Genomic DNA, 15,149 nt, shown 5'->3' on the forward strand with positions numbered 1-15,149 from the left:
TATCCCAGGGCACACTCGATGTCTATCCCAGGGCACACTCGATGTCTATCCCAGTGCACACTATGTGTATATCCCAGTGCACCACTGGTTTTGGGAAATCCATAGGTCTGGCCACGATGCTTTGGAGCCTCATCATTTAGTCTGAATGTAGCCCATGCTGTGAATGAATTGAGTCTGGTTTGAAATAGTAAACATTAGAGCAAGATGGACGCACAGGGCACAGTGGTGCAGGAGCTCCCTGGCGGTCAGATGTCAATGAAAAGCTCCAGTTTGCCAGGCTCTGGCTTCTCAATCTTCATCACGGTGATGTGCAAACTGTTAAGGAGCAGTAGCTGCTCCAGGACAGGGATGGCAGCACCAGCCACTCCTTAACTTCTTTTTCAATGAAGCAGAAAAACAAGCACACACAACTTAAATGACAGTTCATAAAAGAATGACCATTATAGAGGCTTAAGAGATAGCCTGTGTGGAGAGGGCGTTGGAGATATTGATTGCTGCTGAGTCACAATCCCTTAGAACCTTTGACTACGCCTCTTGGAGTCTTTGAAAATTTGAAAATTGCGGAGAGCCAGTCAGCATGGAGATTACAGTCAGGAGACCTGAACTGGGGACTGAGCCTCCAGAAAGCACCCACCTCCTTGGTTTAGGCTGTACAAAGGATAATCTGATTCTTTGCACATGTTGGAAGATGCCCCCCCCCAACTTCCCATCCATTCTGCAGACCTGTGGGGGGCACCACAAAAGCATGAGAAGGCCCTGTGCTGCTTGCGTGGGTCACCCTGGGGAGAGAAGGGTTTGTTCTGAAAACCATGGGAAAGAAAGGGCAGGAGGGGAAAATCTATTGTTTATAGTTTTCCTCTGCAGAATTCCTGGAATGTCACTAAAGGAGCCCCAGGAACCACAGGAAATAATAGGCAAGACCTTTGACTGTTGAATACAAACATGGTTTTTCCTCCTGGAAACCTGTTTAACAAAACAGTCTCTTACTGTATGCTGGATCCTATGAGCATTTTTGTGCTCCATGGCACAGAAGGACACAATGCGGAATGCCAACCTTGTATTTGTCCCCGACTGAGGAGTCCAGTTTTCCGTGTACAAATGAAGGCAGCAGCCTGCATGTGCTGAAATCTCTCCCCTCTAGACTCTGTAAAACACTAGGCAATGTCATCAGTGGGAGACATACTTGTCTTTCACCTGATTAAATAATAGTTTTGGATTATGAACTTTCCCTGTGTTAGGCTCGCAATAGGACCTTTGCTTTATCTTGGAGAGCTAAGTATCCTTTATTTGAATAGCATTCCCTTCCTTTGAGGTCGTGACCTTCCCTTCATCCTGCAGCACGTGACAGACTCTGGGCTGGGAACTCTAGCTTCCTGCCCTCCCACGCAGCTCGTCTGTGTCCTGGCTGCTCGGTGCTTCTGGCCTCATAGGTGCTGAGTCGTTGCTGTGCCCACTGGCACTCAGCCGGGTGCTGAACAGCTCTGTCAGCTGGTCCCGAGACCTGCAGCCCAAGCTGAGCCCCACAGGATGGTCAGGTAGCAGGAAGCAGATGATCAACCAGGTACATGGTGGAAGAGCTGAGGTGAGCTCCTTACCATCCTTTCTGGGCCATCTTCTTGTAGTGACAAAGTTGTCTGCACATTCTTGCTGGCAGCCCTCCTAGCCTGGAGAAGTCTTGATGGTGACTGGAGCTGCTCAGTGGCCCGTGTGCCTACACATTTCCTCTTATAGGAAAGAGACGTCTCTCTGGTCTCTGAGTTTAGACCGTGTCTCTCAGCATTAGCTGCCAGCGGTGCTTCTGCCATCACTGGGTCCACCACAGGAGGCTTGTTTCTATATATACACTGACGTTTGCTCTCATCTCTGACAAACCCTGGTGTGACTCAAGTCCCTGGTAATGAGATGTTCACCTGGGATTGCAGAACAGGGAGCCGCTGTCATTGGGGTGGGCAGGATCTGAGGGGCTGTGGCTGTTTTTTCCTGGCACCAACTGTGCCCTATGCTAGGCATTCATGTGGCCTTCTGTCCCACCCTCACAAGAACCCCTGGCTTGCAACAGTAACAGATTTATGAAATAGCTTGCCCGAACACACAGCCTCAGCCTTGGCCAGCCTACCTGTAGACAGAGTAGATGGTGGCTAACAGAAGTCTGTTGCTTTGATTCTGAGGCTGGGGTTCAGATTTGGTGTCTGGAGGAGGTCAGGTTCACCCATGGCACTCACCCTGCCGTGCCAGGACATGGTGGATAGGACCAACAAGCTCCCTCAAGGTATTAATCAATCCCGTGAACACTCTTTCCCGTGACCTAATCCCCTCTCGGAGGTCTTGCCTTGAGAATGAGACTTCTGCATGGGAATTTGAGGGGTCATGGATGTTTAGGCTGAGGACACACAAGTTGACGATCGGGGCTTTTCAGAGCTGGGTCTGGGTACCACAGCACTTGGGCCAGGTAGCTTTCCTACTCTTCCTGATGTGAATGTGAATATGTACCCAGCTTTCTGGAACAAGTGGAGCTGTTGGGGACTCTGATGTGTAACCTCACACATGTTCCCCATGTGTAAGGTGAGGAGCCCAGGTGGAATGTGTTGGTCTCTTGTCCTGCGGTAGGTGTTACACAGATAGAGGATATGGTTGAGCAGGAGGTACGTGAGCCCACTGCAGCCAGTCCAAAGCCCCACTCAGCTCATGTCAGAAAGATGGTAGGAGGTTGTGGCTGCATAGAGAGGTGAGGGAACCAGAGTGCAGTGATCTCAGGGACCCACTGTGGTCGTGTTCACCCCAGGGAACCTTAGGAGGGGAAACCAAGAATCTAGCCAGGCCCTGGTCCTCTACACACTGGTTACTTCCCTTTGTGACCCTGCTGGGGAGTCCTGATGCAGCTCCTTATCCATAGAAGTTTCTGTCCCACCTGGTCCTGCAGCCGTTCAGTCCCAAAGAAATACACAGAGGTCTATGTCAATTATAAACTGGTCGGCATATTAGCTCAGGCTTCTTATTAACTCTTATAACTTACATTAGCCCATAATTCTTGTGTGTGTTAGCCACATGACTTGGTACCTTTTATCAGCAAGGCATTCTTATCTTGCTTCCTCTGTGTCTGGGTGACAACTGCAGACTGAGTCTTTCCTCTTGCCAGCAGAATTCTCCTGTCCCCACCTCTACTTCCTGCCTGGTCGCCTTGCTTATACTTCCTGCCTGGCTACTGGCCAGTCAGCATTTTATTAAAACAGTACAATATAAGTGACAGGGTAGAAGACCATTGTCCCACAGCATACAACCACTGGCAAAATGCCACAAGAGGACCAAGGAATGCTCTGTTCATCTCCATTAGCCTGCTGAAAGAGGAGACCTTTTTCTTATTAGTGTGCTTAGGTGGTCGCTGTGCTTCCTATGGGCTTGATTTATTAGTCAGCTGAGAATCTGAGCATGTCAGGACGCCAAGGGTTCCCTCTAGCCTTTACATCCTTATCCCTGAGAGAGCTCACCGTGCAGGAGGGACAGCTCTAGCCATCTCAAGTGTCACTTAGAAAATACTCCAGCAGGCTAAGAAATGTGGCCTCCGCTGAAGGTAGGGAGACTTCAGGTGCGTGACGTCAGTTGTCAGGACACTTTTTCCTCTACTTCTCTCTGGTTTCTGTTTAGCTTAAGGTATTTTACCCAGCACAGGTGTTATAGGCTGGTTTGCGTATCTGCTGTGTTGCCTAGCTCCGGTGTTGTAGACTGGACTGTGTACCTGTTAAATCCCCACATTAAAGTCCTCACTCCTGATGTGATGTGTGAGAGACAGGGCCTTTCAGGTGGTGATTAAGGTTTGTGGAGTCTTAGGGTGGTGGAGCCCGTAACAAGAGGAGACTTTAGGCCAGCGATGGTGGCCTTTAACCCCAGAGACAGAGGGAGGTGGATGTTTGTGAGTTCGAGACCAGCCTGGTGAGTTTCAAGACAAGCTCAAAAGCTACACAGAGAAATCCTATCTCAAGAAACAAAACAAAGAAAAGAAAAAAGAGAGACATGAAGGCTATATCTACTCAGAGGAAAGGCCATGTAAGGACAACAGAGCCAGACTTGACCACTTGAAAGCCAAGGATAAAAGCCCTAGGAGAGGCCAGACTTGCTGACACCTCCTTTGTGGACTTTGGCCTCAGAACTCAGGGCAATGAGAAACATATTTCTTCTCTGTTGTTGAAGTCACCCAGTCTTGAGGTGGAGACACCCCAGGTTTAGGATGAATGAAGTCTTTATGCAGAATGAAGTCTTTGTGGCTGTGTAGCAATCTAGTGGGAACCCAACTGGACATACTTGCCCTCCAAGTCTGGGCTTGCCCATGGCAATGACATGGAGAGGCCATCCCAACCTTGTAAAGGACCATGAGGAGAGCCGCCTGCTCTGAGAACTATTCAGTAAAATAGCAACTCCCGACTAGGGAGAGTGTTGTCCTTCTGGGGACAGGAGACCATGTCTGGAGACATTTTGTCAGCCCTAGGATAGGAGATGCTACTGATGTCTAGTAGGTCAGAGCTAAGGATGAGGTGAGGATTGTTACACATAACAGGCTGGCTCCCCACAATGAGGGATTGCCCCCAAGCATCTTTGGGGCTGGGGATAAGAAACTGCAGCAAAACTGGGTTCTTTGCCTGTGCCTTAATTAGGGACCAGCACTTCTGACTAGGAAAGCCAGGCTGAGTAGGCACGAGGACAGAGCAGATGTGAGGCTGAATCTGCTGACTGTTGCGTGATGCGGGAAAACTACTGACCTTTGAAGGCTGCCGAGACTGTGGAGCAGATTCACAGGGAAAGCTTGGTACTGGAGGGTCTGTCTACAGAGTGAAGGACTGACTGAGGCCCCTCTCCCTGCTGCCAAAGTCCATGTGAGAGTACCTCTCCCCACCCCCAAGTATCTCTGGTCTTCCGCCTCCGGAACCAAGTATCCTGCACAGGGCAGGAAGAAGAGGTTGCTACTGACAGGAAGAAAAGCTGTGCTTGAAGGCCCAAGGGCCTCAGAGAAGAAGGAAAGTGACCTCAGAAGGAAGAAAGGCGGAGACCTGTTCTGAGATGGGAAGGAAGCAAGTGTGTTTGGAGATGGTAGGGAACTGGGACCGGAGGCTGCAAATGCTCAGGGCGTGTGTGCCTAGTGGAGTTAGGGTTAGGGGAGAGAGGGGAAGGCCTGGCACTAGCGCTGGCTCCGAGAGTGACAGGCAGGCTTCCCCAGGTACTCATAGTACAAGGGATGTTTATTAAGCTGTCTGAGGGAAAGTTGGAGACAGGTAAGCAAGCCCTTTTCTGAACCTGGCAGCTTACCATTTCCTTGTGCTCTAGTCTCCCACTTCATCAGCAGGGGATCCAGCTTCAGGGCTTGCCTGTGAGCAAAGTTAGGAAGCACCGTGAGAGGACCCCCCACCACCGACAGCAGAGGGCATCCACAGCTCAGGGTTGGGGGAGGTAGGGTGCAGTCTACAGAAACAGACTGGCTTATTTGACTGTTGGGACAAAGGATAAGACAGCTATTGAGAAAGCAAAGATGGGGTTGGAGAGATGGCTCAGCGGTTAAGAGCGTTGCCTGCACTTCCAAAGGTCCTGAGTTCAATTCCCGGCAACCACGTGGTGGCTCACAACCATCTGTAATGAGGTCTGGTGCCCTCTTCTGGCCTGCAGGCATACAAGCAGACAGAATACTGCATACATAATAAATAAATAAATAAATAAATATTTTTTTTTTAAAAAGTGCAGACGTAGGACACCCAGGCCAGTTTGAATCTCATGTGACACATTCGCTTCCAGACTGTCCATTTATCTGAAACTCAAGTATAATGGCTTCCTGGACTTTAGCTGGAAGCTTACCTGGAGAGAGGGGCTAATGCATCATAACATCTGTCTATGTGCACAGTCCACGGTCCCAGGTCCATCCGTGCTCTGCTGCCTTTTCTGTTTCATGTTCTGCCTTCTGCAGACCACAGGACAAGGTTTTCCCTTTTATGGCAGTACAGCTGGGAGCCCAGAAGTCCATGCAAGGGCTGGTGGGTTTCCTGGGAGCAGTGGGACAGTGAGATCGTTGGGCGTCCTTTGGCTGACGTTGCTGTCCATGAGCATGTTGGAAGATAAGGAGCAGCCCCATTGGCTGACAGGGTTGGAGGAGGTAAAAAGCTGGGAGGAGAGAATGGAGAATGGACAGGAGGCAAAGCCAGAGCCAGGCAGGCAGGCAGGTTGGTGGGAGAGCATCCAGGTCGTGTCTTGGGGGGCAGGTAGTGAAGGGCTAGCTCAGTCCTGCTCAACGCACCTCACATAAAGCCTTGCACATTCTTCTCAGCGCCTAAGCAATCAGGATCAGAGTTGACTATGGCCATATTTAATTTACATACCAAAGGTTGACTATTTTTTGCTCGCCTTCTCTGTTTCCTGTCTTGCTCCTGTCTGACTTCAACAGCATCAGCCCCATCATTATTTTTTATAATACCCCAGGGTTCTCCTACCCCAGGGCCTTTGCACACACAGCCCTTTCTGTCTAAGACACTTTCTCTTTGTTTCGTGACTTTCCTGGTAAGATTACAAACAAACCTGATAGGACGCTTGATGGAGGAAGGTCAGGTCATTGGTTAAGTAATAAAGAAACTGCTTGGCCTCATAGGTTAAAACATAGGTGGGAGGAGTAAACAGAACAGAATGCTGGGAGGAAGAGGAAGTGAGCTCAGACTTGACATCTCTCCTCTCAGGGGCAGACGCCTCAGAGAGACCATGCTCCACTCTCCAGGGCAGACGCGCACGATAAAGCAAGCCGCCAGGTCAGACATGCTGAGTCTTTCCCGGTAAAACTGGAGCTACACAGTTTATTAGAGATGGGTTGATCGGAATATCAGAATTAGCCAGTAAGGGCTAGAGCTAATGGGCCAAGCAGAATGGGCCAAGCAGTGTTTAAAAGAATACAGTGTCCGTGTAATTATTTTGGGGCATAAGCTAGCCAGGCGGCCGGGATGCTGGGGACGCAGCCCCACCGCTCCTATGACTACAGACGCTGATGACAGACTAAAGTACCATTCCTCTAGCGTCCAGCGTGGCCTTACTTACAGAGCGTGGGTAACCCCAAAACAGCCACATCGCAGAAAGTCACCTCAGCAAGGCTGACAGTTTTTGCATAGCTACAAAGATAGTCCTCCCTTCAGCTGGCATTCCACACTGTACAATGAGACCATACCCAGCTTGAGTGTTTATAGGAAGGAGTGATGGGACTCTCAAGTTAGGGTCTATTGACCCTCTGCACACCCTTCTTCATGAGGACTGTCATCAGGCTTGATCTTGAGAGTCTCTTGTAAGTAGGAGTCAACGGATGCTTTGGTGGCCATGGTAATGGCTGATGGGCTATGAGGACAATGACCTACAGCAAGCCTTTATCTCTTTTCCGATTGGCTCCCATTATACCAATGAGGGAACCCAGGGAAACCTGCCCAGGGTCTGGAGCCAGTGCTGCAATGAAACCAGGATTTGTTGCCCATACGGGGTGCCTGTTTTCAGAGTTTATCAACCTCTGCTCTGCAGAGTGGGCATCTGGTACAGCGTGAGAAGTGCCCTCAAGTGTCCCATGTCTTTAGGTGACTGCTTTGTCTCCATTTCCTCAGGATGCAGTTCTGAGCCGCCCGTGGTTCCCGATGGCCCTCGCAGCGAGTCCGTGGAAGGAAGCCCTTTCCGTCCTCCGCACTCCTCCTCGGCGGTGTTCGATGAAGACAAGCCGATAGCCAGCAGCGGAACTTACAACTTAGACTTCGACAGCATCGAGCTGGTGGACAACTTTCAGAGCCTGGAGCCATGCTCTGCCGACTACAAGGGTCAGGAGTGTAAGGTGAGCACGCGGAGGAAATCCACCGAATCCGTGCCCCCTTCCAAGTCCACGCTGTCCCGCTCGCTCAGCCTGCAAGCCAGCGATTTTGACGGTGCTTCCTGCCCGGGCAGCCCCGAAGCTGGGGCCCTTGCCACAGATGTGTGTGGTACTGGATCCAACAGTGCGTCCAGCACCCTTAAGAGAACTAAAAAAACACGGCCACCTTCCTTGAAAAAGAAGCAGGCCGCTAAGAAGCCCACAGACACCCCTCCAGTGAAGGAGACCCAGCAGGAGCCAGGTGAAGAGAGTCCAGTCCCCAGTGAGGAACACCTTGCGCCAGAGACGGAGCCGGCCACACCCGAGAGCACTGGGTGTACCTTGTCAGAAGAGACACCCCTGGAGCCCACCCCTGTGCCCACAGCCACCTCTCCTTTGACTTTGGAGAGGGCAGAAGACGTCAACCCTCCGGTTTCTGGAGGTGGCAGAGTGCAGAACTCACCCCCTGTGGGGAGGAAATCAGTGCCTCTTACCACAGCCCCTGAGGCAGTGGAGGTGACCCTATCAGAAAGTGGGGGGCAGGAGGACTTGCCTGCCAAAGGACTCTCAGTGAGGCTGGAGTTTGACTACTCTGAGGACAAGAGTAACTGGGACAGTCAGCAGGAAAACGCCCCTCCCACCAAAAAGATAGGCAAGAAGCCAGCTGCCAAAATGCCCCTAAGGAGGCCAAAGATGAAAAAGACACCTGAGAAACTTGACAACACTCCTGCCTCACCTCCAAGGTCCCCTACTGAACCCAATGACATCCCTATTGCTAAAGGTACCTACACCTTTGACATAGACAAGTGGGATGACCCCAACTTTAACCCTTTCTCCTCCACCTCAAAAATGCAAGACTCTCCCAAACTGCCCCAACAGTCGTACAACTTTGACCCTGATGCCTGTGAAGAGTCCCTTGACCCCTTTAAGACATCCTCTAAGACCCCCAGCTCACCTTCTAAATCCCCAGCCTCTTTTGAGATCCCAGCCAGCACCGCTGAAGTGGACGGGGATGGGTTGAATAAGCCCGCCAAGAAGAAGAAGACGCCCCTGAAGACGTAAGTTCAAGGAGGGAGGTGGCGAGGATTCAGAGTGGGTGTGTGTTGCTGTGACTTCTGGTCCTGCCTGTGCCTGGGAAAGCCCCGGCTGCCCTCATCCTGCCCCTTGTCGCTGTAATGACACCATTTTTTGTGGCTGTTTCTCCAAGCAGGCAGGATACACACTTCCTTTCTGTAGCCTCTGTGGCTGTATCATCTCCTTATCCCTGAACCCACAAAGTCCTTGATCTTTCACCTTAATAAATCAGGGACTTGAAGTTTTATGTTTAGCTAATGCTGACCTTTCAACTCCAGGGGAATATGGGAAATTCCGTAGAGAAGCAGCAGGCCTGGCTACCCTCCTGTTGGTGGCTGAACTCTTCCCTGGTTAGCATAGGCGTTGTCTTTGGATTGGTTGGGATATACACCCTTCAGAATCTACAGCATTTGTTTCTACCTGCTGATGTCTCTTTAACTCAGGGGCCACATAGGGCAGCAGGCTGCAGGAGGCCCCGGAAGGAGAGCTGCTGCTTGCCCTCCAATGAGCCTATTTTTAAAAATGGGCCCTTTGTTGCCTTTCCGTTGGACATCTTTTTCAAATAAGACTTGAAAGTATCTATAAGATCTGAAGAGATTGGTGGGACCTGGATGGGGGAAGTAAGCCCTATAATCCCTAGGAAGAATGGCTTTTGCCCACAAACACTTGCCAACGATTGTCCCTAGCTGTTTTGTGTTGGTGCCCAGCACTCACCCTGAGAAGTCCAACTTTGTCAACTATAGGTCCATTCCTGAGGATCTATAAGCCAAGGACCATGTGTCCAGTTGCTACAGACATCCTGGCTCTCTTGGGAAACATCAGTATGATTTAATCAGGTGGGAGACTCAGCCTCCCATGCCAGGCTGGACCCTCTGGGTCTACTAACACAGGGTGAGCCATCTGCATTGGCTATCTGAGAATAATTCAGGTTCTGCTTTGGCCTTAAGTTGTTCAGTCACTATCTTACAGTAACTGAAGGCCAGTCTGGCTCCAAACATGAACTTGTTTTTAGCTCTGTTCCCCAACCAGACCCTTCATAGAGATTCTATAAGATTCATATTAGAACCTTATTTTTAAAACTAATTTTAACTTTTACTGAAAATAGATTTTTTTTTCTCCTCGTACAATATATTCTGTTCATGGTTCCCCTCCCCCAACTCTTCCCAGGTCCTCCCTACCTACCCACTCACCCAAATCCATGTAGAAATTTATTTTAAGAGTGGAGTATTAACCAGGTGATGGTAGTGCACGCCTTCAATCCCAGCACTTGGGAGGCAGAGGCAGGCGGATCTTTAAATTTGAGGTCAGCCTGGTCTACAGAGTGAGTTCCAAAACAGCCAGGGCTATTACACAGAGAAACCCTGTATAGGGGTAGGGAGAGTGGACTAAGACCCAGCAATGCTTTTACACTTCAAAGCCATAACTTCTCATCTTTAGAAAGAGTCACCTGGTAGGCACTCCCTTCTTCTGACCCAAGATAGTATAGTACATCCCTAGTCGTTTTTCCCCCCCTTTGTTCATCAGAGCTAAGAAGGTTGGGGGAGCTGACCCTGTGTCCCGCTGTCACCCTTAGTACATGTGGGTCTGTTAGTTTGGAAGACTTTCCTGTGGAGGCAGAGCTTTTAGGTACCAACCCTCTGGGTGGTTAGAAGCTAGAGAGGAAGGCAACAACCCTTTCCCAGAAGGCTGGACTGTGCACCCTGGAGCAGAATCCGCTATGGATGGTTGCCACATCCTAACCCACTAGTGCCCGGTGTCTGCAGATTTATCTTTTTGTCAGTTCCTTCTGTCTGTCTCTCTTCTTTGTCTTTTTGTCTTAGGATGGTTGAAGATGTGATGTCTGTGTGTTCTCTGTTGTAAGTAAATTTAATACAATCTGCCTCTTGCATCCAATGTGGGGCTTCTGCTCGCAACCCTTTTCCTTTCTTCTCTGTGGTGGCTGCTGTATTTCTGTGTAGATCTTGGCAGTGATGGGTCAGGGCTCCCCTGCAGTCAAGGTTACTTATCTGTTTCATCATGATTAGCACGAGACTGCTTGGTTGTGAAAACATGGTTAGCCAACAGCTGCCTGCTTGTCTGTCTGAAATGGAAGCCTTCCTTTGCCTGTCGTCCCCCCACCCCGAGCCCTGTATCTTCTTCTGAAATCCATATATTGGTTTTTAACACCCGATTCCATTCTTTTGTTATCAATTGGGCTGGCGGGTGATCCATTCAGTAGCAGGATGCTTTCATATTTAGCGCTGTGTGAAGCCTGGGGCAGAGACCGCTGAAGCTGTTTCTTGTTATGGCGAGGCACTACCATTTGGGCTCTTCCAAATTCGTGCTTGTAGAAACCGGAGGGAATGTGGGATCCACTCAGAGTGGAACTCATGGCTGAGAACCATTGCCAGAGTGCTTTGGTTCATGTTCTCGGTTACTTACGTCTAGACTGGATGCCAACATGTCTTATCAATGGGCATCTCTGCCATGCATCAGTGCATCGGTCACCCATATGCCTCTGGTGCTCCATACCCTAGCCAGGGCACAGCTCGGGGCTCTGAATCTATGGTGCCTTCTCCCTGCTCTTACCGGGGAAGCTGACCTGGACCCAGGCTTCTGGCAGCCTTCAGGAGAGCATGGAGGCTCCCAATTCTGTCTCACCCAAGCAGCTGCTTTAGTATTTTCAAGTCATTTAGCAACTATAAAACAACTATATATTTATATGCATGAATAAATATATGCCTTATGTTGGGACTGGACTGTTCTTGATGGCAAATGCCATAAATGCTATAAAAAAACATTTATGGTATTTTTTTATGATCAAATGCCATTGTTGGAGTGTTGTATTTGAGAGTACAAGGAAGGAACTTGGGTATCAGATTTCTCTGTCCACTCAGTTAACAGGGAAAACAGAGGAGGGTGGTGGGATTTTAATTGAGGGACCCTGCCTCTTCCACACCTAAGCTCTAGCTTTGCCTGGTTCTAAAACCATAGTGGGGAGAGCTGGACACCAGTTTGCAGGTCGAGGGCTTTCACTTTTGATTATGACCCCAAGAATATGCTGACTAATGGACCAAATAGTACTGTTTATGCTCAAACTCGTTCCTTTCTCCTGGGGTCAGTTTGCCCCACCTCCATCACCTTATGTGAAGGGGAGACAAGAGGATGGAGTTGTGTCCGTTACCCACAGCCAGGGAGACTCCTCCTCAGTCAGAACCCCACTCAGGCTTCCAGAGCAGAGGAACCCACTGGGCTCCGTGTTCCTGTGAGCCCAAAGGGCTCCTGCATCCCCACAGGATCCAGAACTTTCTGTTTCCATGTAGGCTCGGCTGGCTGTTCATTAAGAGCCGTGTCTCCTTGCCCATGTGAAAATTGAATCTGTTAATTAGTCATGAGCCTGCAGCCCTTCCCCCAGCCTTAGCTGGCTCAGAAATGATTCTCCTCACCACAACTTCCCTGCGTGATAGTAAGAACGGTTAGTTAAATTTAGCTGCATTTTTCTGGGTCAGCTCTCCAAAGTGGCTTCTTGTTAAAGGTCTCTGGCTTGATGGATCTTCCCCTCGGGGGCAAAAATAATATCGGCTAAAAAGTCAGAATGAGCTTTTGGGTAGGCGGGAGGGCTGGGTGGTTGCCGGGTGCTTGGGAATGATCTGTGACCCCGTGTTTACATTTTCCGTTTTATTTACAGTGACACCTTTAGGGTGAAGAAGTCACCAAAGAGGTCCCCTCTGTCTGATCCACCTTCTCAGGTACAGCACTCCCTTGATCCCTTGAGTATTACACTGCTGACCAGGAAGTTTATGCTGCTTTGTCTGTACACACACACACACACACACACACACACACACACACACACACATTCCTGCACAGATGCACATGAGCCATGCACACATGCATACATGCAAACCAAAAAACAGGGAGAAAGAGTTTTCCTTTTTTTCTCTTTATGGCATGGAGTGTTTTGATCCACATCACTTTGATAGAGATCAAGGTGTGTACTGAGAGGAATTAATTGAAAATGAGGGCTAGATTTTATAGCGGGAATTCTTTTGTCTTTTCTGACCATTTAACCTGCTGAGAACTTGCATCAAGTTGAGATCAATGGACACAGTGAGAAAAGGGGTGGAGACTCACTATGTATAAAGAACACCAAATTATGCCATACAGTAGGAAGATGAGGGACGTTTACTCTTAAGAACTTGGGCTTAGAGAGCTGGTTCAGTGATGAAAGGTATTTGCTGCTCTTGCTGAGGATCCAAGTTCAGTTCCCAGCACCCACATGGTGGTTCACAACTGTTTGTACGAGGATTCTAACACCCTCTTCTGGCCTCTGTGGGTACTGCACAACATGATGCACATATAGACACACAGGCAAAACCCTTATATACACAAAATAAATCTTTAAGAAAAAGAAGTGGGGGGCTTGAATTCATTATGAGTCTATTTCCCCTCATAGTGGTATTTCTAACACGCTCATACCATGCCTTATAACCCTCATCCTTCCTGAGGAAGGTAATCCTCAGGTAGGCTTGCCATTCTGGGTTATAAGACAAGTTGATCTTCATATTCAAACCAGCTTCAGTTGCTGACCAGGTGGAAGAGAAAGAACATACTAGCACCTTAGCTCCAGGAATAGGAGACTTCAGGTCCAGCTGTAACTCTCTCCTGGGTTCTCACTGTACAGTGGCAGCAAAACCCCCTTCTGTTCATAAGAACTGGTGGGAGGACTGTTAGATAGTGCTGATGGCACAACTGTAAAACTGACCGGGGTGTCTCAGATAATCAAGACAGAGACTTATTTATTGTTTTTGTTTGTTTGTTTTTTAAAAGATTTATGTAGACACAAGTTTTTGTCCTGCCTAGTCCCGCAGCCTTTCAGTCCCAACAAAACACATAGAGGCTTAGAAAAATAATAAACTGCTTGGCTTGTTAGCTCAGGCTTATTATGAACTAGCTCTTCCATTTTAAATTAACCCATAATTCTTATTTATGTTTAGCCATGTGGCTTGGTACCTTACTCAGTGAGGCGCTCTCATCTTGCTTCCTCTACATCTGGCTGGTAACTGTAGACCGAGCCTTTCCTCTTCCCAGAATTCTCCTAGTCTGGTTGCCCCCCCCCCATATTTCCTGCCTGGCTACTGCCCAATCAGTATTTTATTAAACCAATATTAGTGATAAATCTTTGCAGGGTATAAGAGCATTATCCTATGTAGTAATAAGTGCGGCAGGGCTGCATCCCCAGAACTCCAGCCGCACCCCGGCCGCCTCCGGCTAGCTTATGCCCCGAAATAATTACACGGACACCGCATTCTTTCAATCACTGCTTCGCTCTTTAGCTCCAGCCCTTTTCTCGGCTAACTCTCGCACCTGGACTAGCCCATTTCTAATCATCTGTGTGTAGCACCCCAAGGTGCGCTTACCAGGAAGATTCTAGCCTACTTCCATCCTGGGTCGGAGCTTCATCGCGTGTGCCTCAGAGAGCAGAGCTCTCGCATCTGCCCGCAAGAGTAGAGCATCGTGTCTCTCTGAGGCGTCTGCCCCCAGAGGAGAGCTGTTGAGTCTCTGAGCTCACTTCCTCTTCCTCCCAGCGTCTGCTCCTCCCACCTATGTTCTAACCTATCAGGTCAAGCAGCTTCTTTATTTAATCAACCAATGACCTTCCTCCATCACTTCCCCTTTTTCTGTTTAAACAAAAAAGGAAGGCTTTAACTTTAACATAGCAAAATTACATACAACAAAACAGTTATTAAGCAAGAATTACCATTACAATATTTATATCTACCTTATCTTTTATCATAACAATGGAAAACTATAACTAACCATTCTTCAAGTTTATCAAAGACTCCAGAAGAATATAATATTACCTAAGTAAACAAGAAATCCAAAACTCTAGAAATGACAGAGACATTTTGCTGCCTGGACAGTCACCCAAAGTTCCTCTGTACTGTTGGGGCATCTATCTTCGGCCTACAGGCCCATAGTTTCCAGCAGACATTTCCATGAAGCAGGACATTTCAAAGTCAGTTCAGTCACTATCTGTTGTGTCCTGCAGAATGTCTCACAGATTCTTTCATAAATCAGGAACCCCGAAAGATCTTCTCACCTATAGGCAAGTTTTGTTTTGAGACAGGGTCTCACACTAGTTCAGGTTAGCCTGGTACTTACTACATAGCCCAGGCTAGCCTCAGTCTCTTGAATGTTGGGATCTCAGGGGTGAACCACCACACTGAGGCTTTTTGTTGTTGTTTTTCAGTGC

The 15,149-nt window shown here is 48.8% G+C and overlaps 1 protein-coding gene across 10 annotated transcripts in view; it reads left to right on the forward strand.

The window, feature by feature from the left end:
• Tacc2 (transforming acidic coiled-coil containing protein 2) overlaps positions 1-15,149 on the forward strand; it is a 112,854-nt gene that overhangs the window by 67,309 nt on the left and 30,396 nt on the right. For 5 of the 10 annotated variants that reach the window (XM_026781102.1, XM_026781097.1, XM_026781103.1 and 2 more), the window contains 3 exons: positions 7,605-8,898; positions 10,735-10,770; positions 12,582-12,642. In XM_026781102.1, the coding sequence (XP_026636903.1) occupies positions 8,513-8,898; positions 10,735-10,770; positions 12,582-12,642 (483 nt within the window). In that variant the 5' untranslated portion in view covers positions 7,605-8,512. The remainder of the gene's footprint in view (positions 1-7,604; positions 8,899-10,734; positions 10,771-12,581; positions 12,643-15,149) is intronic. The other 5 variants (XM_026781104.1, XM_013347907.2, XM_005351374.3 and 2 more) reach the window with 2 other exon arrangements.

Source organism: Microtus ochrogaster, chromosome 8, assembly GCF_000317375.1.
Source record: "Microtus ochrogaster isolate Prairie Vole_2 chromosome 8, MicOch1.0, whole genome shotgun sequence".
NCBI lineage: Eukaryota > Metazoa > Chordata > Mammalia > Rodentia > Cricetidae > Microtus > Microtus ochrogaster.